Source organism: Mercenaria mercenaria, chromosome 14, assembly GCF_021730395.1.
Source record: "Mercenaria mercenaria strain notata chromosome 14, MADL_Memer_1, whole genome shotgun sequence".
Taxonomy (NCBI): domain Eukaryota; kingdom Metazoa; phylum Mollusca; class Bivalvia; order Venerida; family Veneridae; genus Mercenaria; species Mercenaria mercenaria.
The window spans coordinates 1,607,639-1,635,032 of NC_069374.1; the positions used below are offsets into that span (position 1 = coordinate 1,607,639).

Genomic DNA, 27,394 nt, shown 5'->3' on the forward strand with positions numbered 1-27,394 from the left:
GAGTGTAGTTGAAACAGAGTATCATTTTCTGCTGGTGTGTCCTTTTTATAGAGACCTTAGGAGAAAGTTTCTTCGGCCATATTTCTGTCACTGGCCAACTATGAACAAATTTGATATTTTGATGTCTTCAGAACAAAAGTTGGTTCCGTTACATTTAGCAAAATACATATACTTTGCTGGAGAAAAAAGAAAAACACTAACTTGAATGTTAGTGAAAATACAATTCATACATGTATTGGGGATGTGTATCACTGTGAAGGTTAAAATGATCTATCAATGCCTCTGTGTTAACTCTTACCAACATATGTGGCTATATATATAATTATATATTATATTGTGGCTATAAACACTATAACATGTTTAATGCTAATAAAATATCTTTCTATTCTATTTCTATTTCTATTTCTATTCTATTCTATTCTATTTCTATTTCTATTTCTATTTCTATTTCTATTTCTATTCTATTCTATTCTATTTCTATTCTATTTCTATTCTATCCCTATTCTATTCTATTCTATTATATTCTATAATCTAACAATTAAGTTGTCAACAACAAACAATGTGCATTATAAAACATTTTTCCACAATAGATTTATTGCTTATTTCCTACACAAAATCAGCATAATATTTGGACAAAATTAATTAATGCATCCGAAAATCCCCAAACTTTGATTTAATTAGCCAAATATAAATCTTCTATAAACACTTCATTGACTTATATAAATTATTTTCTCACAATATAACAAACAAGACAAATGGGTCAATTTTTTGTTCAGTCTTATTTTTTACCATTGAACTTTATTGTACAAAATTTGCAAATATTTATATATTTCTATACTATGATGTAAATATTACTGTTAATTGATAGCAAACTTTCAAACCTTGAACAACAAGGCTTATTTTAACATCAATAATATATTTTATACTTTGTAGTTATTATAATATCAAATGTACTTCTATTTTTTTCAATCACTGAACATCAAACAAAGGGATTAAAATATTGTTATAGTTAGTTTAAAAGTTTTGTAACTATTATCAAAAGTAGATCTACCTGTAATCGTATAAGTCACATTTTCAATCATTGAACAAACAAATGGATTAAAAGATAACCTTGTAATTAACTTGTGTTTAAATTTTATGGTCATCTCGACACGAACAAACATCATAAAATATATTTTTTTAATGTATTAACCTAATTATAATACATATGAAATTATTCATAACTATACAACACTTCTTTTAGCACAGGCGAATGTTCTATAATGAAAAAGTAATGATTCTAAATGAAAATAGGTATTTATTTACATGACTGGTAATTATCCTGAAACGAAACTGAGAATATCGACGTAAATCTTTGATAATTTATTAAATCTATTATAATGCTGTCATTTGACCCAAGCAGAAACAGATGGAAGCTTTTGAATATTTTCCTGATGGCCAAGATATGTTATTGTCAAAAGTTTGGTATATCATATTAATATATAAGTTAATTTTTAAACCGATCATCACGTGATGAACCATGGTCATGTGAATGTTGTGTTGTGTTGTGCAGAGATCAATGAGCGAAGCGGCAAGGGAGATCACTGCATTGGAGTTTGGTTTGCCGTGTTCTTGTGGCATTATGCTTATTAATGACATTTTATCCAATTTTCTGACCAATGCTTGATCTTTTAAAAAAAAATATCTTGTTTTTTTCTACCAACTGGAAATCTTTCTTACATCATTATTGAGTGATGGATAATATTCAGCAATCAAATGAAATTCTGTATTCATTGCCAACAAAGCATTTGGTTACGCACACCTATTTAAGTGGTACGCATACAACCCGATGGTGCTGTAGTTATAGAGGTTATAGATAACAAAGACGTTATCATTTCACTCAGTGTCACACATGACTCAGCGTGAAGCCACTCTTATTAAATCTCTCATTATGACTTAAAATACCGAGAATACCTTACCAAGCAATCCGATTGGTACATTATTCAGGTGGCATAAGGTCATACGAGGTCATAAAATTGTGCTTAATACGGCACGCTGAAAAAAAATCCTGACTGATGGAAGTAGAACAAATTGGCGGCGCCCAGATGTTGACGAAGATTTTTCAGTTCCATCACTGCCTCATTTGGCACACCTTTGTTATATTCGCCTACACATTGCCGTAAGGCTAGCTACATGCTCGCTATTATTTTGAAGTTCAAATATGCACTTCAATCTGTAAATAATGCCTCTTATTTGTAAGCTTGACCCTGGCCAATTTGACACTAACAGCTAAAGACTGTTTACTGCCTCGTATTATACTTCTTTGGAATTCGGATGTCAGTTTTGTCATACTTACTTTAATCAGAGAGCTAACAATAAACAGTTAGCTATGTAAATAGCTTACCACCCACCTCATTTTAAATGACACAAGGTGCATAACTCTGGACCAATTCTTCATGAATTTATGATGCCCCCTTTTTACTCAGAATCTTATTGTAATTTTGATGCATTTTAGGAAATCGATTCCACATCATCACCCACATCATATGACACAAGGTGCATAACTCTTGCACAAATATTATGTGAATTATGCCCCCTTTTTGCTTAGAATTTTACTTATATATAGTGTTCTGATACACTTTATCTTTGCCTCTCTTATTACTTAATATTTTTGACACAGAATCAAGCTATTGTGCAATATCTTCATCCACCATTGGATACATTAATTACTCCAGTGACAGCTCCAGTTTCCTCAGATGTGCCTAGTTTCACTATCCAGCATCAAAGTAGTCGAGCGCGCTGTCTCCTGTGACAGCTCTTGTTATTCGATGTTGCCGTGCAAAATTCATCAATTTATCGGATGTTAATATGAAAATAGCTAAGACTCTCACGTTTCATGACTTGAAATACAGACGTTAAACAAAAATCATGAACTTCAACTCTGAGCTATAAAAATGAATTTTTTGCTGAAGCACTGTATTTTATTTTGGCGGGAAAACAATACACATGCGTTTCATGTCGTAAGTTTTTGGTTATTGAATAATTCATTATTAAATGTGTGCATATTTTCCTGGTAACATCTGCCAATAGATTTCAACATTTAGAAGCTTATGTAAATTACTTTAAGTTAAGTTTCAGAAATGTAGATTGTCTTTGCACACAGTATTTACGGAAGGAGTTTTAGATCAACGTCCGGAGATTTGATGTATATGACTTTTTTAGGCGAATCCTTTTAAATCACATTACCATGGATCCATAGCCTGATCAGATATCACTCTCTCCACCTACATTAAGTTCGTCTGTTTAAAACCCAATGAACAAAATTTATCAAAAAACTAAACCCTATGAAATGAAATACATTTTACACCACCACACATCCTACCCAGACTGAGGTCCACTTCTCACAAAAAAATGATAACAGCAATTAAGAATTTTAATACTATGGTGGCTGCAAATACACCAGAGGTCCAGGATGTAAATAACAACAACCACACAGACCAATCATAACTATAGTTCACTCTGACAGATTATTATGATATTTTCCATGAAACACAATGATTCCAGTCAAAACAGGATCATATAAAAGACAATAGTTCATGCTGAAAATGCATCTGAGGCCTTCTCTAGCCTTCTGTTTTATCAAAACATATAGGAGAGATCCCCGCCACTCGCCCCCTGCGAGTCACTTTGCCACTCGCAAGTGCCCTGTCAGGCACTAGCACCCTGCCCTTTTCAAATCCTGGCGGGAACACTGCTATAATATCGCACAGTAATAAACTACATTATATGACGGCTATTTAAGCATTTACAAAAAAAAACACTTTTTCATGATGAAAGAAAAAAAGTTTGATGTAATTGCATGGGTCTTTCTGTCTGTCTGTGACTGTCACAAGCTGATAAATGTATATATATATAATTTTGAACAATGATGTACAAAAAAAAAAAAAATGTCAAATACTAGATGTATGTTCTATGTAATTTCATCTGTTGTTAATACTATTTGAACCTTCCTGTATGTTTTTTTTAACTTTTGCACTTTGTTGAATGGGATGATAGTGACTATAAACAGCTGAAAAGATGTCTTAATCTCAGAAATGACTACATTAAAAAGAAATGCTCAGCATCTTCAGTGCCATAGCCACATTCACACTGACATGAATATCTCAGATTATTCTTAAGAAAGATCAATATTCAAACAACTACACCTGTTTCTAAGTCTGGATTAAGGCTGGGCGGACATCCTCACGAACAACTGAATGTGGAAAAAATCAACAGAAACTACCACATGTTTGTATGTACAGATTTATGAATAAAGCTACAGTTTTGTTGGTTTATTTCTCAGGCACAACAGTTCTTACTGGGCAATTACATAATGGGAACCTGTGAAGAGAAACTGCCAAACTACCAAAAATGATATGTACTGCCCAAAATTCCACATTATTCATGCCCTAACTCTTCAATTACTTGTTACCTTGATCAACATGTAGATGGTAAAGCGTCCATGATGTAAATTCTTTTTAGGCCGAGATAGAAGGGCACTAGTTATACCTAAAGTGTAACATTATCCTTCACTGCTTTTTTCAGTTTTGCACATGGGGCATAAGTACTGATAGAGTACTTTAGTTGGGAAAATACTGGGAAAATGCCAAACTGAATTATAATCAAATATTTTAATAACTATAAAAACAAGCATAAGCTTGTTTAGTGATTTATTGAAGAAAAACGCAAATTTTCAACAATAAATATCATCAGTGATTGTCGTTGCGTAACCCTCTTCCATCTTCTTTTGACTTCTGAATATACAGGCTTTCACAATTAATCCGTCTCTGAATGTCGGAAAATCTCGACGCTGTTAATGTAAGACACTTTACAGTACTTCCTTGCATTCCGTCTTTCTCTTAAAAACACTTAAACAGAAATTTCTCGCAAATCTTTTCAGTAATACTGCGCAATGTTGCAGCAGCAGCCATTATTGGCATAGTTGTCAGAGGTTAGGGTTTTATGGTACCACATGACCTGTAGGCTGAGCATGGCATATGGTACCACATGACCTGTAGGCGGAGCGTGGCGTATGGTACCACATGACCTGTAGGCTGAGCATGGCATATGGTACCACATGACCTGTAGGCGGAGCGTGGCATATGGTACCACATGACCTGTAGGCGGAGCGTGGCGTATGGTACCACATGACCTGTAGGCGGAGCGTGGCGTATGGTACCACATGACCTGTAGGCGGAGCGTGGCGTATGGTACCACATGACCTGTAGGCGGAGCGTGGCGTATGGTACCACATGACCTGTAGGCGGAGCGTGGCGTATGGTACCACATGACCTGTAGGCGGAGCGTGGTGTATGATCAATTAGACACAAAAACCACCAGTTAAATGAGCATTAAGAGGTTTTTTTTTTCCGAATATTGGAATGTATACTGGTATTTATAAAAATCTTTAATAAAGGCTACTGTAAGAAGATAAAAGCATTGAATAAACTAGTATTGACCAGTCTTAAGTATTTCCAAAATGGAGCCAGAGGACCAAAATTGGATCAACCAGTATTGACAACTAAACTTTTTAATACTTCTACTTTGAAAATCCTAGTGAGAACTCTGATTTTATTATTTAATTTAGGTTTTATCTCTTGACAGAAAAGCCATCATCCAGGGCCCTCCTGTGTTCTCTTAAAGAGAAGTTCTGAACTGGTGTGTGTGTGTGTGTTATGTGTAATCCGATTAAACCTAATGCTACTATGTGTATAATCATGTCTGCATATGAATGCACTCCTTCAATTTTCCTCATGCTGGGCATCAAATAGACTTTTATATGCAGCTTATTTACGTGTCATGTGATAAACTAACTTATCACTCTTCGTTAGAGACATGGATTTGCAACAGATGTTTTGATTTTCAATAATGTATGTGACAGTTGCCATACCCATTTCGCTTCATGATGCCGAACTGAAATATAATATGATTACTTATATCAATATGAAATATAGTAAAAGAGCAAAATACAATTTCATCTTACAGTACTAGGTCTTGTATCTATAGTAAACACAGTAATTTTCATGGCAATATCAATTTTACTTATTCACTTTCAGAATCATGATGGGAGATTTTGAGTTACTGAAGGAAGTACCAGGATACAGGGCAATTCTTAAAGTTGTTCTTAAAAGCCAGATACAGTTACTTGTAAGTACCATACACCTGTGTACCAGTAATTTGATTGTTCAGTTTTGTACATGTGTGCAATATATAAATATCAGGGATTATGATTTTTGTGCCTAAAATACCCTTTAGATTATTCTATATCTTTTGGATTTCACTGAACTAGACCAGAGTTATGGTTCTTGACTTAGTGAAAAATACACATAAAGTGCTTAAAAGTTTCTGTTGCATATATCTTAAAAATGTTTCACCAAGAGTCAGGTATCCATGTACAGTGACAGGAAGTGGGGACACCTGTGTTCTATGGACACAAATCTGGTTTGTTTGATCAGAACAGAGCACCAGTCTCCTTGCTTTTCCAAAAAATTTCATTGATTAGTTTTATGAAATAAATCTTTTTAAATGGGTGTAACACCACACGCCTCTTTGTAGGTTGCATAGATTAAGAAGGTCAGCAGTTTTTCACACACGGTTTATTTACAAGATGAACTATACTAAGAATCACTCCAGGTATAAATACATCTGCTTCTTGAACAGTTTTTGTCCCATGCCAAATTTTAAATAATTTATATTTCTAAGCCGAAAAGTTCTATGTTATAATAATCTAACAACCATTTCAAAGTCTTCCACATTTCTTAACCCATTCTCTAACCCAAACTCATATTGTTCAATTACTGTAAGTGTACTTATATTAGCGCAGCTAAATTTTAGCGCAAACGCCTTAAATTGAGTAGTTTAGACTTATTAGCGCGTACTTGTAGTAGCGCAGTATCACCAGCGCTAAAATAGCCAATTGGTGCCTGAATGGTATTCGTAATGAAATCGACCAGGCAAATAAACATGCATAGGTCTACAGTATGACATAAAATCTACATCCGTTTAGATCAGTGTTAATCTGTATACTGTAAATTTGTACATGTGTACAGTGCAGAATCATCATCAGGTGATAATTGTTTGTTTTCAAATTTACACTTGGTTTTCAAAGCAGTAAAATGTTAAGCAACACTCATAATTAGCGTGACCGGACAAACTGGCGATCTACTCCGAAGGTGTTATATACCATGTTTACGGACAATGACGAAGATAAAAAGAAAACGCAACTTAATTTACAGAAATAGATGACTTTTGTACTAATATTCAAACAGGTAAAATTATTCTATTCAAAACTTCCTGCAGAATAATAGTTATTGTCATATTTACACAATAAATATATATTTCTCTGTGTTCTCTTGCATTGTAATTATGGTATTTTCAATACTATAAATATCACTTTTTTAGGGAAAGCCTTTCATTTCAGTCTAATATTAGCGCTGGACATGAATTAGCGCATGCCAGATCCCGCTAATTGCGCGAAAATTAGTACTCCGCTAATATTAATACACTTACAGTATCTGATTCCGTTTTTGTTAGCTCACCTGTCACAAAGTGACAAGGTGAGCTTTTGTGATCACGCGGTGTCCGTCGTCCGTCGTCCGTCCGTGCGTGCATGCGTGCGTGCGTCAGTCCGTAAACTTTTGCTTGTGACCACTCTAGAGGTCACATTTTTCATGGGATCTTTATGAAAGTTGGTCAGAATGTTCACCTTGATGATATCTAGGTCAAGTTCGAAACTGGGTCACGTGCCGTCAAAAACTAGGTCAGTAGGTCTAAAAATAGAAAAACTTTGTGACCTCTCTAGAGGCCATATATTTCACAAGATCTTCATGAAAATTGGTCAGAAGGTTCACCTTGATGATATCTAGGTCAAGTTCGAAAGTGGGTCATGTGTCTTCAAAAACTAGGTCAGTAGGTCAAATAATAGAAAAACCTTGTGACCTCTCTAAAGGCCATATTTTTCATGGGATCTGTATGAAAGTTGGTCTGAATGTTCATCTTAATGATATCTAGGTCAAGTTCGAAACTGGGTCACGTGTGGTCAAAAACTAGGTCAGTAGGTCTAAAAATAGAAAAACCTTGTGACCTCTCTAGAGGCCAAATATTTCATGAGATCTTCATGAAAATTGGTCAGAATGTTCACCTTGATGATATCTAGGTCAAGTTCGAAAGTGGGTCACTTGCCATCAAAAACTAGGTCATTAGGTCAAATAATAGAAAAACCTTGTGACCTCTCTAGAGGCCATATTTTTCATGGGATCTGTATGAAAGTTGGTCTGAATGTTCATCTTGATGATATCTAGGTCAAGTTTGAAAGTGGGTCACGTGCCGTCAAAAACTAGGTCAGTAGGTCAAATAATAGAAAAACCTTGTGACCTCTCTAAAGGCCATATTTTTCATGGGATCTGTATGAAAGTTGGTCTGAATGTTCATCTTGATGATATCTAGGTCAAATTCGAAACTGGGTTACGTGCGGTCAAAAACTAGGTCAGTAGTTCTAAAAATAGAAAAACCTTGTGACCTCTCTAGAGGCCATATATTTCATGAGATCTTCATGAAAATTGGTCAGAATGTTCACCTTGATGGTATCTAGGTCAATTTCGAAAGTGGGTCACGTGCCGTCAAAAACAAGGTCAGTAGGTCAAATAATGGAAAAACCTTGTGACCTCTCTAGAGGCCATTTTTTTCATGGGATCTGTATGAAAGTTGGTCTGAATGTTCATCTTGATGATATCTAGGTCAAGTTCGAAAGTGGGTCACGTGCCTTCAAAAACTAGGTCAGTAGATCAAATAATAGATAAACCTTGTGACCTCTCTAAAGGCCATATTTTTCATGGGATCTATATGAAAGTTGGTCTGAATGTTCATCTTGATGATATCTAGGTCAAGTTCGAAACAGGGTCATGTGCGGTCAAAAACTAGGTCAGTAGGTCTAAAAATAGAAAAACCTTGTGACCTCTCTAGAGGCCATACTTGTGAATGGATCTCCATAAAAATTGGTCAGAATGTTCATCTTGATGATATGTAAGTCAAGTTCGAAAGTGGGTCACGTGCCATCAAAAAGTAGGTCAGTAGGTTAAATAATGTAAAAACGTTGTGACCTCTCTAGAGGCCATATTTTTCATGGGATCTGTATGAAAGTTGGTCTGAATGTTTATCTTGATGATATATAGGTCAAGTTTGAAACTGGGTCAACTGCAATCAAAAACTAGGTCAGTAGGTCTTGAAATAGAAAAACCTTGTGACCTCTCTAGAGGCCATACCCTTGAATGGATCTTCATGAAAATTGGTCAGAATGTTCACCTTGATGATATCTAGGTCGAGTTTGAAACTGGGTCACGTGCCTTATAAAACTAGGTCAGTAGGTCAAATAATAAGAAAACCTTGTGACCTCTCTAGAGGCCATACTTTTCATGGGAACTGTATGAAAGTTGGTCTGAATGTTCATCTTGATGATATCTAGGTCAGGTTTGAAACTTGGTCAACTGCGATCAAAAACTAGGTCTGTAGGTCTAAAATTAGAAAAATCTTTTGACCTCTCTAGAGGCCATATTTTTCAATGGATCTTCATGAAAATTGATCTGAATGTTCACCTTGATGATATCTAGGTCAGTTTCGAAACTGGGTCACGTGCGGTCAAAAACTAGGCCAGTAGGTATAAAAATAGAAAAACCTTGTGACCTCTCTAGAGGCCATCTTTTTCATGAGATCTTCATGAAAATTAGTGAGAATGTTCACATTGTTGATATCTAGGTAAAGTTCAAAACAGGGTCACTTACCTTTGAAAACTAGGTCAATAGGTCAAATAATAGAAAAACCTTGTGACCTCTCTAGAGACCATATGTTTCAATGGATCTTTATGAAAATTGGTCAGAATTTTTATCTTGATAATATCTAGGTCAAGTTCAAAACTGGGTCACATGAGCTCAAAAACTAGGTCACTATGTCAAATAATAGAAAAAACGACGTCATACTCAAAACTGGGTCATGTGAGAAGAGGTGAGCGATTCAGGACCATCATGGTCCTCTTGTTAAACATTTCCCATCCTCCTGATTCCGTCTCTCTTCCTAATTCAGTCTTCTTTTTTTAAGCATTTTCCCTGAGTCTTTTTCACAAATTGCATCGCTATTATTAACATGTTTACAAGTATTCCAAAATATTCATAGCAATTTCAAAAAAATGTCAATCAAAATGGTCATTATGTACTCATATAACCGTAAACATCAGATGTAGAGTCGATCATAATTGGGTATTTTTGTAAATAAATGACTGGTACTGAACCAAACAAAATAAATTTTTAATTAGGGTCAAATCTAATAGACAACACATTCAACTGTGATTCCCTTCGCTAAAGTTGTAAACAACAAAAATATGCTGACCAGGTAAACAAAGTTACATTTCTGACCAATAAATGAAAATTCAATCAAAAACAATAACAAAATAATTAAGGCTGACCGAATCAATTTCTGTTGAGTACTTTGCAATATCTGACCGGTAATAATAGTAAACAAAGTCATTTAGGCCAAAACATAATGGATAAAACATTCCGATGTTACGAAATTTGCTAGAGTAGTAAATACCAACAATGACCTACACAATAAAAACAAGGCAGTCTGAAAGACAGCTAAATCCCCCGCCACTGCTATGGATAGTGAAAGGATAAACCTTTGACCTTTAGCTTTGACCTTGACCTTGAACTGACATGACTTACTCATAAATTCTGCACAACGTCTTGATGAGGTGATCATTTGACCTCAAGTTTCATAAAAATCCTTCAGGGGGTTTAGGAGATACAGAGCTCAAACCTTTGACCTTGAGTTGTGACCTTGACCTTGAGTTGACATGGCTGACTCTTGAGTTCTTGATGAGATGATCATTTGACCCAAGTTTGGTGAAAATCCTTCAAGGCGTTTAGGAGATACAGAGTGGACACAAAATGTACGGCTCAAACCTTTGACCCTAAGTTATGACCTTGACCTTGAGCCGGCATGGCTGACTAATGAGTTCTGCACATCGTTTTGATGAGGTGATCATTTGACCCAAGTTTTATAAAATTCCTTCAAGGGGTTTAAGAGATACAGAGTGGACTTAAAATGGAAGGCTCAGACCTTTGACCTTGAGTTGTGACCTTGACTTTGAGCCAGCATGGCTGACTCATGAGTTCTGCACATCGCCTTGATGAGGTGATCATTTGACCCAAATGAATCCTTCAAGGGAAATAGGAGATACAGAGCAGACACAAAATGGAAGGCTCAAACCTTTGACCTTCAGTTGTGACCTTGACCCTGAGCCGGCATGGCTGACTCATGAGTTCTGCACATTGCCTTGATAAGGTGATCATTTGACCCAAGTTTGATGAAAATCCTTAAGGGGTTTAGAAGATACAGAGTGGACACAAAATGGAAGGCTCAAACCTTTGACCCTAAGTTGTCACCTTGACCTTGAGCCGGCATGGCTGACTAATGGGTTCTGCACATCGTCTTGATAAGGTGATCATTTGACCCAAGTTTTATAAAATTCCTGCAAGGGGTTTAGGAGATATAGAGCGGACACAAAATTGAAGGCTCAAACCTTTGACCTTGAGTTTTGACCTTGACCTTGAGCAGACAAGGCTGACTCATGGGTTCTGCACATCGTCATGATGAGGTGATCATTTGACCCAAGTTTTATGAAAATCCTTCAAGGGGTTTAAGAGATATGGAGCGGACACGAAAGTGTTACGGACAGACAGACGGAAGGACAGAAGGAAGGATGGACGGAGACCATTCCTATAACCCCCACTACTTGTGGCCGGGGATTAAAAAGTCACGTAAACAAAATCAGAATTTTCTGCCAAAATCAATAACAGATAAAATAAACACAATGATTAATTAACTGAAAACTGACCTGCGAGCTATCATTGTGTTACATTGGACCTATATGGCTTAAGTTGCTGACATTGAGTCCCCAGTTGCTTGCTGCTATGGCTTAAGTTGCTGACATTGAGTCCCCTGTTGCTTGCTGCTATGGCTTAAGTTGCTGACATTGAGTCCCCTGTTTCTTGCTGCTATGGCTTAAGTTGCTGACATTGAGTCCCCTGTTGCTTGCTGCTATGGCTTAAGTTGCTGACATTGTGTCCCCTGTTTCTTGCTGCTATGGCTTAAGTTGCTGACATTGAGTCCCCTGTTTCTTGCTGCTATGGCTTAAGTTGCTGACATTGAGTCCCCTGTTTCTTGCTGCTATGGCTTAAGTTGCTGACATTGAGTCCCCTGTTTCTTGCTGCTATGGCTTAAGTTGCTGACATTGAGTCCCCTGTTCCTTGCTGCTATGGCTTAAGTTGCTGACATTGAGTCCCCTGTTGCTTGCTGCTATGGCTTAAGTTGCTGACATTGAGTCCCCTGTTGCTTGCTGCTATGGCTTAAGTTGCTGACATTGTGTCCCCTGTTTCTTGCTGCTATGGCTTAAGTTGCTGACATTGAGTCCCCTGTTGCTTGCTGCTATGGCTTAAGTTGCTGACATTGAGTCCCCTGTTTCTTGCTGCTATGGCTTAAGTTGCTGACATTGAGTCCCCTGTTGCTTGCTGCTATGGCTTAAGTTGCTGACATTGAGTCCCCTGTTTCTTGCTGCTATGGCTTAAGTTGCTGACATTGAGTCCCCTGTTTCTTGCTGCTATGGCTTAAGTTGCTGACATTGAGTCCCCTGTTGCTTGCTGCTATGGCTTAAGTTGCTGACATTGAGTCCCCTGTTGCTTGCTGCTATGGCTTAAGTTGCTGACATTGAGTCCCCTGTTGCTTGCTGCTATGGCTTAAGAAACCTTGCTAGGCATATAGAATATCTTACATGTTAGGATGCAATCCAACTGGCTTACAGAAAGTCGATGGTTCTACCTAAGTGCCTGCTCATGCCTGTAATTATGCACTGAGGCACCTGCGGTTTTCCTCCACCATTAAAAAGTGGAATAAATAAACTATAATTGTGTTTATGTGAGGTTAAAGTCAACAAACAAATACTTTTAACTGGAAATATTTGGAGACCAGGAAAACAATATGTGCTAACTTTGATAAAAAAAAGCAACAGATAAAATACCTATTCAGAGGTCCACCTCTTTCTTCAAAAGTGGATCAAAGAACCTAAACGTTATGGTTTTTAACTTAATAATATGCCATTAAGGATTGTGACAAAACTCCTATATTTTGGATATATGAGCCGCGCCATGAGAAAACCAACATAGTGGGTTTGCGACCAGCATGGATCCAGACCAGCTTGGTCAGGGTCCATGCTGTTCGCTTTTAAAGCCTATTGGAATTGGAGAGACTGTTAGTGAACAGTATGGATCCTGACCAGACTGGGTGGATGCACAGTCTGGTCTGGATCCATGCTGGTCGCAAACCCACTATGTTGGTTTTCCCATGGCGCGGCTCATATTAAGATTGCGGCAAACTTCCTTGTAGGAGATATTGAGCTGATCAGATTTGTACAATAATATAAGTGTTATCTTGATTACATTTCAGATAGATGAGTTATGCATTTATTGTCTTTCAGATAGATCAGTTATGCAACTACACTGGTGAAGAATCTTTCATCCTTACAGCAAATGCCAGTGATGGTGCCCAGTCACTTTTAGGATCGGGTACCGGAAAAGGCTTTCTGGAGAATCATAGTGAAATAAAGACTCAGTTCCTAGGCTACTGTCTCAAATGTAAGTATATATATTAAAGCCTTTCCTATATTCTTAGGGTCGGGGTAAACACCCCAGGATACCTTTATTTTCATAGAAAGCTTGAATTTAACTGTTTTTGTTGCATTTTCGGCTCGACTATTCATAGAATAGTAGAGCTATTGGACTCGCCCATGTGTCGGCGTCCGCGTCCCGATTTGGTTAAGTTTTTGTATGTAAGCTGGTATCTCAGCATCCACTTATAGGAATGAAATTGAAACTTCACACACTTATTCACTGTGATAAACGGACCTACATTGCACAGGTTCCATAACCCTTTTTCGCTTTTTTTACAAAATTATGCCCCTTTTTCGACTTAGAAATTTTTGGTTAAGGTTTTGCATGTAAGCTGGTATCTCAGTAACCACTTGTGGAAATGGATTGAAACTTCACACACTTATTTACTGTGATAAACTGACTTACATTGCACAGGTTCCATAACTCTATTTTGCTTTTTTACAAAATTATGCCCCTTTTCAGACTAAGAATTTTTTGGTTAAGGTTTTGTATGTAAGCTGGTATCTCAGTACTCACTAATTGGAATGGATTGAAACTTCACATACTTGTTCACTGTCATGATCTGACTCGCACAAAGCAGGTCCCATAACTTTATTTTGCTTTTTTTTCAAAATTATGCCCCTTTTTCAACATAGAAATTTTTGGTTAAGTTTTTATATGTAAGCTGGTATCTCAGTATCCACTAATAGGAAAGGATTGAAATTTCACACACTTGTTCACTGTCGTGATATGACTTGCAATGCAAAGGGTCAATAACTCAACTTCGCATTTTACAAAATTATGCCCCTTTTTCAACTTGGGAGTTTTTTGTTAAATTCCTATATGTAAGCTGGTATCTGACAGTACCCACTAATGGGAATGGATTGAAACTTCACACACTTGTCTACTGTCATGAGCTGATAAGCAGGTTCCATAACCCTATTTTGCTTTTTTACTAAATTATGTCCCTTTTTCGACTTTCGTATTCATTCAGTCGACAAGGCTGTTGAATAGTCGAGCGTTGCTGTCCTCTGACAGCTCTTGTTTTTTCCATACTCAGCAATAAATTGAGCGTGAATATAGGTGTGTCCTAAGTAGCAGACTTATAACACGAAACCTGGGACGCCCGATTCATCCGAGGTTCGCATACTGCATAATAGTGATGAAACAGACATCCTTGGTGTGCTTTATGAGCAGTATAGCCTACTTATAATATTCTTAAATTTCACACTATGTACCTGGATAATCTTAACTCTGTTCAGCGACCCAAACTCAGTGCCAACATGGCAGATGTAAAGCTGATACAACTTCGTTTTCTGTGCAATTTCGATGTATAAAGGAATGTTTCCGTTGTTATATCTGTCTCCATTGATCAAGTGTATATTTATTTCAAAAAGTATCATGTAAAATATATCAACCCTTGTGTTTTCAGGTGGAATACCGACGAACAAGGCAAACTTTTCAATGAAAAATTTTACAAAAAATCTTAAAAAATACTTATATGCTTTTGATGCCTCTACTGTTTTGTTGTTTGAAAGCAAAAATATACTGCTTTATAGGCCCGTTTACACTATATTGTTAACCCACTACATGTTGACACAATACATGTTCAAATGTACTGACAGCGAGAAAAGGGATAAAAACCTAACTTCGACTTGATAAAAACCGAACTCAGTTTACATGAGGAATGGATAAAAACCTAACTTACACGAAATCGCTTGAAGGATAAACACCTAACTGACTAGTATTCTATAGAAATGAATGAATTGACATGTACATAGTCTGATTATTGTAAACATTACTTTACTTTATAAGCGGTATTGTCTTCAAACTTCGTCATTAATTTTACAAGATGTTATATGTATGCCCACTACAGTAAAATATTTTTCCATAATCTTAATATTATCCAAATAGCAATGTTTGCAAAAACCTGGATAAACCCTAAAAAATAATTCAATATAAAAGTCAAAATTATTATATAATTATATAAGAAATTATTCAATACAACCGATGTTCGAAGTTCTGTAACCCCAAACCTCTCTCTCCATCTCTCTCTCTCACACAGTGTTTCAGAAGAATTGCATTTGTTTCAAATCTTTTATATCTTATAGTGTAATAGATTTTATAGAGGTGCTAATGGGATATTCTGATATTGTTTAAATGGGACTAGATTTATGATTAATTATTAAATATGATATTTTTCAGATGGTAAGTAGGGAAGAAAAGTGTGTGTGTGTGTGTGTGTCCAGGTTGGGGTGATCATGGACTGACAGGGCAGGGGTGTGGAAATCCACACATTTTTCACTTGTCCATGGACACGAAAAATCTACCTGTCCATAGTCAAATTTCACTCGCTTGGATTTGTAATATTAAACCTTCATGAAACTACAAATAGACTGGTGAGTTCTTTATTCAGGACAATGAAAAGAAAAGCATATCACAGTAACTGTGGTAATAAACAAGCTGTTAAAATATTTGCCTTTTAAAGTTTATGAAAGTCTGAAATCGCACAAGCAGGGTTCGGGATCTTTTGATGCCATGCCCCAAAACACTGTCCACGCAATGGTACAAAGCCAGATGAATTCAGAGAAAGACTCATAAACGTTCTGACTTATTTTTAGTCATACTTGCGATCTCTGTCACAGTGCTTTTGATTTTCATTTGGCTGCCTACTGGCTCCTATATTTCCTCTGACAGTGACTCATTGTCTCAGCAGTTGGAATTCTACTTTTTTAAGTTGTTTACGTTTCTGATTTTTTATCATAGTTACCGAGTTACAGTGTGCGCAAGACCTAGCCAAAGAACCAATCAGATCATGGAAAGTGATGCTTAAAGGCACAGATGCATGTTTTTTTTCTAAAACTGCAGCCATCGAGAGACTCTCAGCAAGTACATCATGGATTTCATACCTTAAATTATCTTTATCACGTCCATACACTTGAAGCAACACACAATCTAAATGATATTTTTTGTTTTCTCATTTTATACCTGAAAAATTCTGCTTTTCCGCTGACACACAGAATGAAAAATGCACTTGTCTGCCAGCAAAAAATCACGAGCTGGACAAGTTTGATATAGGAATCACACATCCCTGCAGGGGTGGGTGGGTCAAAGAACTTCGAGCATCTATAATTCATACATAAAGCATAGATGAATAGCTATGGTTTTTTTTGGTTAGGTGTTTATCCATTCTAAGTTCGTATTTATCCAGCACTGTTTCCAATACCAGTCAGGAATTGTCCGCAAATCTAAACCCACCTCATAATCAATACAGTTTTTAAGCTATAAAAATGAATTTCAAATTTTGATATTGTTAAACATTGTCAAAGAGATGTTTATTGAACTAATACAGTTGATAATTGAGGTCTTATTGCAATTTCTGGTACTTTAAAACAGTTAGAAACATCAAACATGTTCATTTTGAAGACTTCTTTGAGTACATTTTAATGAATTCCAGCCACATAATGTGACTTCGGTTGAAATATTTAGTACACAAATCATGTTATCAATACAGGATATTATGGCTATCAAAAGTTTTACGCTAACAGTGCATACTAAGTTAACATAAAAACATGAAAAAAGACAGGGAAATTAACTACATACATCGTCTTTCTGTGAGCCATGAGTTAAGGTCGCTGAACAGAGTTAGGATTATCCGGGTATATAGTGTGAATTTATGCTTTATTTATTTCAGAAATAAGTATATCTAAATAACAAAATAAGTATTTGCAAGCTTTCTTAAGGTGTCCCAGTGTATGCAGTTTATCACTGTAATTGCGAAGAAGAATCGGGGTTCGTGTTATGAGTCTGCTACTTATGATACACCTATATTCATGCTCAATTTATTGCTTAATATGATAAAGCTGCAATAAAAACAATTATATTCAAAGCTTTCTACATAAATATAGGTATCCCTGGGTGTCCCGGGGTGTTTACCCAGATGACTAATATCGAACTTATCCAAGATTTTATTGAGGCTAACATTCTGACCAAGTTTCATTAAGATTGGGCCAAAATTGTGACCTCTAGAGTGTTAACAAGCTTTTCCTTTGATTTGACCTGGTGACCTAGTTTTTGACCCCAGATAACCCAATATCGAACTTGTCCAAGATTTTTATGAGGGTAACATTCTGACCAAGTTTCATTAAGATTAGGCCAAAATTGTGACCTCTAGAGTGTTAACAGTCAAAATTGTTGATGATGGACGGACGGACAACGGAGGACGGACACAGGGCGATCACAAAAGCTCACCTTGAGCACTTCGTGCTCAGGTGAGCTAAAAATCATGAAAAAATTCTTGTGAAGTTTGACTACTGTAACAACAAGCAAGACAACCCAACTGTCTACTGTCTACTGACTGACCAACCAATCAGTTTAGCTCTGTTCATGTCAGTTGGTAACTCATTATCATCAATTGTTTGTTTCCAGTAACTGCTCAAAAAATTAGGGTAGGTAGGTCGGTAATGTGGGACTTTTCGGAAATTATTTTTGTGTCAAAAAATGAATACATTAAAGGGGGTTATGCCTTTAGAGCATCAGTAAGCTGATTTCTAACATCACTGACCATGTTTAAAGCATAAAAAGTGCAGAATGTTAGCCTCAATAAAATCTTGGATAAGTTCGATATTAGTCATCTGGGGTCAAAAACTAGGTCACCAGGTCAAATCAAAGGAAAAGCTTGTTAACACTCTAGAGGTCACAGTTTTGGCCCAATCTTAATGAAACTTGGTCAGAATGTTACCCTCATAAAAATCTTGGACATGTATGATATTGGGTCATCTGGGATCAAAAACTAGGTCACCAGGTCAAATCAAAGGAAAAACTTGTTAACACTCAAGAGGTCACAATTTTGGCCCAATCTTAATGAAACTTGGTCAGAATGTTACCCTTAATACAGTCTTGGATGAGTTTGATATTGGGTCATCTGGGGTCAAAAACTAGGTAACCAGGTCAAATCAAAGGAAAAGCTTGTTAACACTGTGGAGGCCACATTTATAACTGTATCTTCATGAAACTTGGTCAGAATGTTACTTATGATGATCTCAAAGTCCAATTTGAATCTGGGTCATGTAGGATCAAAAACTAGGTCACCAGGTCAAATCAAAGGAAAAGCTAGTTAACACTCTAGAGGCCACATTTATGACCATATCTTAATGAAACTTGGTCAGAATGTAAATCTTGATGATGTATAGGTCATGTTTAAATCTGGGTCAGGTGGGGTCAAAAACTAGGCCACCGGGTCAAATCAAAGGAAAAGCTTGTTAACACTCTAGAGGCCACATTTATGACTATATCTTTATGAAACTTGGTCGGAATAATATTTATTAATCTTGATGATCTTTAGGTCAAGTTCGAATCTGGGTTATGTGGGGTCAAAAACTAGGTCACCAGGTCAGATCAAAGGGAAAGCTTGTTAACACTGTAGAGGCCGCATTTATGACTGTATCTTCATGAAACTTGGTCAGAATGTTACTCATGATGATCTTAAAGTCCAGTTTGAATCTGGATCATGTAGGGTCAAAACTAGGTCACCAGGTCAAATCAAAGGAAAAGCTAGTTAACACTCTAGAGGCTACATTTATGACCATATCTTAATGAAACTTGGTCAGAATGTTAATCTTGATGATGTATAGGTCATGTTCAAATATGGGTCAGGTGGGCTCAAAAACTAGGTCACCAGGTCAAATCAAAGGAAAAGCTTGTTAACACTCTAGAGGCCACATTTATGACTGTATCTTCATGAAACTTAGTCAGAATGTTAATCTTGATGATCTTTAGGTCAGGTTTGAATCTGGGTCATTTGAGGTCAAAAACTAAGTCACCAGGTCAAATCAAACGAAAAGTTAGTTAACACTTTTGTGACCATATCTTAATGAAACTATCTTGATGATCTTTAGGTAAATAGGTCAAGTGAGCAATACAGGGCCTTCATGGCTCTCTTGTTTTACTGATGCTAGTAGATGGGGGTGTCAGTAAGTCACTGTGACAGTGCACCTTCATGGCCAGAGATTGTCGCTGACTTTCTTGTCCCTCTGATGTTTGTTCAAAATCCTGCTTTGGGTGAAGAATTCTTTAATGTGAGGAAGCCATCCTGGTGGCTTAGCTATAGTTTGTAGTTCTAACCAAGTTGCACAATTTAATGATCTTGAGATTGAAAACGGAAAGCAAGAACAGGAGAAACTCAATCTACGGCTGTTTTAATTCTTAGGATGATTGTTTATGGTCAGTAGATATTGTTTTGGGGGTCAGTAGGTTAAATTTCAAGGTTTTTATGACCTCTAGACTGAGAACATTTTATGACAAAGTGGAAAATGCTAGAGCTTGTGGTACTGGTAGACAAATTACATAGGACAACTGTGTGTGGTCATTAGATATCCACTGGACATATTGTCAGTTTGACTTCAAGACTAAAACATGGTTTCACATCAGTTATTGGAGAACACTTAAGCCTCTGATTTTTATGCCAGCCAGAAGGTTTTTTTTTTACAAGAAAAAACAGACAGTGATATATGAAATGAATTTGTGTATTCCATACAGAGTTTTCTAACACAGTATCATGTTTATGTATTAGACAAGCTTAAATACAAATTATTAAAAATTAAAAAAAAATTTATTCCTTACAGCTCTTCACAACCCAGAGGAGACAGTTTCGCATCATGATAGTACACGCTCTAAAGGCAGAACCCATCCGTATGCACGAGGGGCATCGTCCTCGCCAACTGCTAATAAACCTAGGAGTGGATTTTCTGACTCGGTCAAGTTGGGCGGCTCAGATACTACACAGTTGAATGATTCAAGACACACAAACAGTAGCTCCACAATAGTTTATCACTCTAGTGTATCTGCTACAGAAACATACAAGAGAAGAGAACCTAACTCACCACATAAATCTTCCATTTTCCAAACTTCTCGCATGGATTTTAAAGACAGATTATCAGACATTTATCATCAAGATCATGTTCAAACTCCTGGTGATTATGATCAAACTGATCAAGGTCAGGCTCAGGAAAGTGATAGTGTTGTAGTGAAAACTGAGCTAGAATCAGATGATGTGGAAGTTACAGGAGTTGAGCTTGGCAATCACCTATATGGTGATGAAAATTTAGGAGGACAGTTTAGTTCTGATAGTAATCAGACAGCAGCTAGTCCGGATGATTTTGGTAAGTAGAATTGAACTGGGTCTAAAGATAATTTTTTTCAAAATGTAGTTTACATGAGTATGTGATTTAGATGTTTCAGGATTGGCTACTGAAGATTAGGAAACTAAGGTAACGGTGAAGGTTTCTTGTTTGGCATACTGTTAGGTAGTTGATGAAAGGATAGAACAACTTATTTCCAGTTGAGCCCATGGCAGGTATCATATTTACCTCCTCAGCATCCAGTCTAGGATGGTGCTGTTAGAAACAGTACCACTTAGAGGTAAATTGTGTAGCACTGAACAGTAGTTGGAATATAAGCTGCAAATAGGTTGTACCAGGATCACTTGCCTTGTAGTACAAGCTAATAAACACTGCATCACTGATTCCATTATTATTATCAATATTTTTATTTTCTTATTCAGAGTGAGATGCTAATTTAACACACCCTGAATATTATTAGGTTATTTAATTTTGTTCTGTACAATACGGAGAAATATTTGGACGAGTACCGAGCTGAGAACACCATATTCCACAAGGCGAGTCCAATATGGTTTTTACAGATGGGTATGAGTCCAGATATACCTCATACTGTATAGTATAATATTAAGTAACCTTTTTTAGCTCACCTGTCACAAAGTGACAAGGTGAGCTTTTGTGATCACGTGACGTCCGTCGTCCGTCCGTCCGTGCGTGCGTTCGTGCGTGCGTAAACTTTTGCTTGTGATCACTCTAGAGGTCACATTTTTCATGGGATCTTTATGAAAGTTGGTCAGAATGTTCATCTTGATGATATCTAGGTCAAGTTCGAAACTGGGTCACGTGCGGTCAAAAACTAGGTCAGTAGGTCTAAAAATAGAAAAACCTTGTGACCTCTCTAGAGGCCATATTTTTCATGAGATCTTCATGAAAATTGGTCAGAATGTTCACCTTGATGATATCTAGGTCAAGTTCGAAACTGGGTCACGTGGGGTCAAAAACTAGGTCAGTAGGTCTAAAAATAGAAAAACCTTGTGACCTCTATAGAGGCCATATTTCTCAATGGATCTTCATGAAAATTGGTCAGAATGTTCACCTTGATGATATCTAGGTCAAATTCGAAACTGGGTCACGTGCGGTCAACAACTAGGTCAGTAGGTCTAAAAATAGAGAACCTTGTGACCTCTCTAGAGGCCATATTTCTCAATGGATCTTCATGAAAAATGGTGAGAATGTTCACCTAGATGATATCTAGGTCAATTTTGAAACTGGGTTACGTGCGGTCAAAAACTAGGTCAGTAGGTCTAAAAATAGAAGAACCTTGTGACGTCTCTAGAGGCCATGTTTCTCAATAGATCTTCATGAAAATTGATCAGAATGTTCCTCTTGATGATATCTAGGTCAAGTTCGAAACTGGGTCACGTGTGGTCAAAAACTAGGTCAGTAGGTCGAAAAATAGAAAAACCTTGTGACCTCTCTAGAGGCCATATTTTTCATGAGATCTTCATGAAAATTGGTGAGAATGTTCACCTTGATGATATCTAGGTCAGATTCAGAAGTGGGTCACGTGCCTTCAAAAACTAGGTCATTAGGTTAAATAATAGAAAAACCTTGTGACCTCTCTAGAGGTCATATTTTTCAATGGATCTTCATGAAAATTGGTCAGAATTTTTTATCTTGATGATATCTAGGTCACATGTGCTCAAAAACTAGGTAACTATGTCAAATAATAGAAATAACGACGTCGTACTCAGTTCAACACTAGGTCATGTGGGGATAGGTGAGCGATTCAGGACCATCATGGTCCTCTTGTATTCTATATCTATTTTTTTTTAGTTTAGATTAAAATGATACACTTAATATTGTATTTCTGCCTCCAGCTTGGTACGTGTGCAGATATATATTATACAGACGCATAATTTCAACAAGCAACATTTCCATGCGTTTTTATCGTATGTTTAACATGGGACTGTTGAACCGTCCAAATACGGAAAAAATACAGGACTTTTGTACGCATGTGCATCCAATAAGGTTATTTATTCTTTACCTATTTTATCTATCCAATCGCGATGGTTCATTTGCAACACGTGACCGTACAATATATTACGGTATTTGGATGCAGGTGCATACAAAAATCCTGTATTTTCTGTATTTGGACGCACGCGCGTACAAAAAATCCTGTATTTTCTGTATTTGGACAGTTCAACAGTCCCATGTTAAACATACGATAAAGCCCGAACCGCGTGAAAATGTTCCGAATGTAAACCAGATGAAGTAGGCGCTCTATGTACAGAGTTTGATTATACGTCTTGAAATCTGGATTTAATTTGAGTTTTTTTGTTTACAACACACAAAAACGATTCAAGGGATAACAATGCTATCTGATTTAGGAATTTAAACGTTCGTTAATAATCAAAAACTTAAAAATACAGTAAAAATGATCATCAGATGTTGGAATATTTGAAAAGTCGCTAAAAGAAGCCGTTCCGGACGAAACCTAGAAATTGGTATCAGCCCTGACTGTCTGAATAGCTACCTCAGCAGTTTTTATTTAACGGTTAAGAAACAAAATGGAGAAGATTATGAAAGGCAGTGGACGGCCGGTCAGCATCCAAAACATGTCTGCTCTATAATTCAGTTTTCGTTGGCTCTTCACCAAACTTGCTGACAGTGTTTGCGGGCATTACATCTCGGCCAACTTCGAAAACCAGCCAAATTGTACCAGGCACTCTTTGATTATAGTCCTTGAATTACTCGAAAAACAGGGAATATAGCCTTGTCCGCTCTTTTAAGTCGAACAGTTTTCATCCGATCTTCACCAAACTTGCTGACAATGTTTGTGGGCATAATATCTCAGCCAAGTATTATTACCACCCAAATCGCCAAATGGCTGTTGTAGGGAGGTTGCACCATATTCTTTTTTTAATGATGATACGCAGAAAAAACAACATTCAGTGAATTACGTATATTACGTATGAAGTGAAATAAATATAGAATAAAAAGGTTATTTAAGGTCAAACATTGTTCTGTTATATTTGCACTCATACCAAACTGGGAAAAACTAAAAAAAGGCAGGAATACAATATTCAGTGAAACATTTTTAATTTAAACTATTATTATAGTAAGATAAAATAGATATAGAATAAAAAGGTTATTTAACATTGTACTGTACAATACGAGATATATTTGGACTCGTACCCAGCTGAAAAAACCATATTGAACTCGCCTAGCGGCTCATCCAGTATGGTTTTCTCAGCTGGGTACTCGTCCAAATATATCCGTATTGTACAGAACAATGTTAAATAACCTAATAATATTGTACGGTCACGTGTTGCAAATAAACGTTCACGATTGGATAAATAAAATAGATATAGAATAATAAACAGTATTTTATCCATAAGTATAACCAACTAGAAAGTGATAATTGATAGAAAAATTATGAACATAAATCATTTTTCAAATCATAAAGTGATACAAAAATATGGAAACTATTCAGTGTACAGTATTTGACAGCTTTAGGCTGAAAACATAGCCTGCTTCTGAACAACTGATCTGTATCTGAATTAGAACTACTTTGTTCACTGAAAAAGTAAGGTTTTGGTTGTGTATTTATGAATTTTTGTCATATTTATTATTGCATCCAGTATAATTATGTTATTAAATGTCTTTTTTTCATTTATTCCAGCTATGGTTAATTCTGTAGATAGAGGAGGGATTTTAGACATGAATACTTCAGAATCGAATATTGACAATTTATCGGCATCAAAACATTATTACCCATGTCGATACTGTGGCCGAGTGTTCCAGCATAATTCATGGTTGACAAGGCATATTAGAGGTCACACAGGAGAAAAACCATATGAATGTCGTGTTTGTGGGAAACGTTTTACACGATCAGGAACGATGAAAGTACACACGTTGATGCATAATATAAAATAATTTCGTGTACATTTTGGTAAACCGGTTTGAAATATAGTGCAACATTGAACATGTAACAAATTCAAAAAAGATTTTGAAATAAAAAGTGTGTTGAGTTTAAACTTTAAGGCAGTGGACCCATAATGATAATTGGCAAATTGTATGCAGTTTCAGCATTCTCATCTTTTTGCTGAAAACAGTGCCTGTAAAACTGCATTTCTTCTGATTCAAAGTGTTGCATTTTCTAACTAGAATACATAATCGCATAGACATTGTCGAATGTCAGTCTTCTATCTTAATCTTGTTTTATTTTTGAGTCTGTAAGAAAGTATACATAGCAACCAGTAACATTAACCATTCCTGAGTTCCATGCCCTGCTTTACACAACAGCTTTTCTAGTACGTCATGAATTATATTCGTTATGCTTTTCATTTGAAAAAATATTCCCTTTTATGCGCTCCAAAAATATGTCCTGTCTCATCAATTTCGTATTGTTTTCTTTGAATATCTCCAGGTATTTTGAAACTTAAACTATAATCATTCCCCATTTGGACTTCAAATATGGGGCAAAATTGTTGATTTCCTTAAAAATGGGGGAAAATTTTTGATTTCCTTAAAAAATGAGGCAAAATTGTTGATTTTCTTAAACTTTGAAGCAAATGAAGGTTGGGACATGCAGCAACTTGACATAACAAGACCCATAATCTGTTTTTAGCTCACCTGAGCCAAAGGCGCATGTTGAGCTTTTGTGACCGCTCAATGTCCATCAGGCGTCTTGTGTCTTGCGTCCATCAACATTTTTAGCTCGACTATTCGAAGAATAGGGGAGCTATCCTACTCGCCCCGGCGTCAGCGTGAGCGTGGGCTTCACACAAATGGTAAAGTTTGCGTACCACCCCAAATATTTTCAAAGTCCATTGAGATATTGCTTTCATATTTTGTATACTTGTTTACCATCATGACCCCAGTCTGTGAAAAGGAGGAGGCAACTCTATCAAGCATTTTGACTGAATTATGGCCCCTTTTCGACTTAGAATGAATGTTAAAGTTTGCGTACCACCCCAAATATTTTCAAAGTCCATTGAGATATTGCTTTCATATTTTGCATACTTGTTTACCATCATGACCCCAGTCTGTGAAAAGGAGGAGGCAACTCTATCAAGCATTTTGACTGAATTATGGCCCCTTTTCGACTTAGAATAAATGTTAATGTTTGCGTACCACCTCAAATATTTTCAAAGTCAATTGAGATATTGCTTTCATATTTTGCATACTTGTTTATCATCATGACCCCAGTCTGTGAAAAGGAGGAGGCAACTCTATCGAGCATTTTGACTGAATTATGGCCCCTTTTCGACTTAGAATAAATGTTTAAGTTTTGCATACCACCCCAAATATTTTCAAAGTCCATTGAGATATTGCTTTCATATTTTGCATACTTGTTTACCATCATGACCCCAGTCTGTAAAAAGGAGAAGACAACTCTATCAAGCATTTTGATTGAATTATGGCCCCTTTTCGACTTAGAATATGTAGCGAACCCCTTAGTCGAGCGGTTACGAGGTGGCTCTATAAGAGGTGCTACACGAGTTCGCCTGGGCCCGGCTGGTGGCAAACATAGATTATGGATAGATTCAGTTAACTTTATAAGATATAACGGAGGTGATATTAACTTAAGCAGAACTTTTATTAACCATGTTAACAGTGCAAACTATTATAAATAACATGACATGCAATATTCAACTCAGTAATTCATAAATGACATTAGTAATAAATGTTAATATATATATTTATATATCAGTTCACAATATTTTTGCTGTGCACCTTGGTTTAATCACTACACGTCTTTACAGTTTGTTTAAACTACTTAAACACAGATGAAAGTTCCACTATTCCAATTTATATTCATATAAATTGAAAGGCACTCATTGAAACAGATCACTTTTGGGAATACTCTTTTACACCACTTTAAATTAGGTTCATCAATCATTCAGCAACGATAGTGTCTGAATTATATTAGATAAACTCCGGTAAATACTTATGTCGCACACTGTACAAATTAGACACTAAAAATTACGCACTGTACACTAGATCTATAACAGGGTATAATGCTAAGGTTTACAAAGGTATCCGGGCTATTGGTATAGCATAACTATATACCAGTTGGTATAATTGGTATAGATGGTATAATTAGTATAACTCTACTTGGTATAATTGGTATGCAACATCTTCATCTGATTAATTCTCGTAAATAATTAGGTTTAACACTAAACAAATGGATTTACCACACTTTGGCACTTTTTCGGTTGGTATAATAATTATTAGGCACTTGTAGATCTAATATGATAGATCCAGAAACACTATACACGGTATAAACACTGGAGATGGAGATTCCTATAAGGAACTTATATATTTATAACATTACGCCACTTAGTCGTTTATTTGTTTAATACCAATAACGGTAAGACTCTACCTCTTCTTGTGACATGGTTGGTATATGATGGTATACGACGGTATAGACTACTTGTCTATGGTATTAATACCAGTTGGTGAGCGGACCGCCAGCCTGGGTGTTTACAATACACCAATTGAATTTCGCGCCACTTGACCTTTTATATGTGAGATTTCGTCACATCTCGCACGCGCCACGAG

The 27,394-nt window shown here is 36.4% G+C and overlaps 1 protein-coding gene across 1 annotated transcript in view; it reads left to right on the forward strand.

Moving 5' to 3' along the window:
- Nucleotides 1–25,106, forward strand: part of LOC123543807 (zinc finger and SCAN domain-containing protein 20-like) — a 39,061-nt gene extending 13,955 nt beyond the window's left edge. Inside the window, exons 2-5 of the mRNA XM_053522809.1 lie at nt 6,075–6,165; nt 13,538–13,694; nt 20,333–20,869; nt 24,510–25,106. Of these exons, the coding sequence (XP_053378784.1) occupies nt 6,079–6,165; nt 13,538–13,694; nt 20,333–20,869; nt 24,510–24,763 (1,035 nt within the window). The 5' untranslated portion in view covers nt 6,075–6,078 and the 3' untranslated portion in view covers nt 24,764–25,106. The remainder of the gene's footprint in view (nt 1–6,074; nt 6,166–13,537; nt 13,695–20,332; nt 20,870–24,509) is intronic.
- Nucleotides 25,107–27,394: the final 2,288 nt, after the last annotated feature.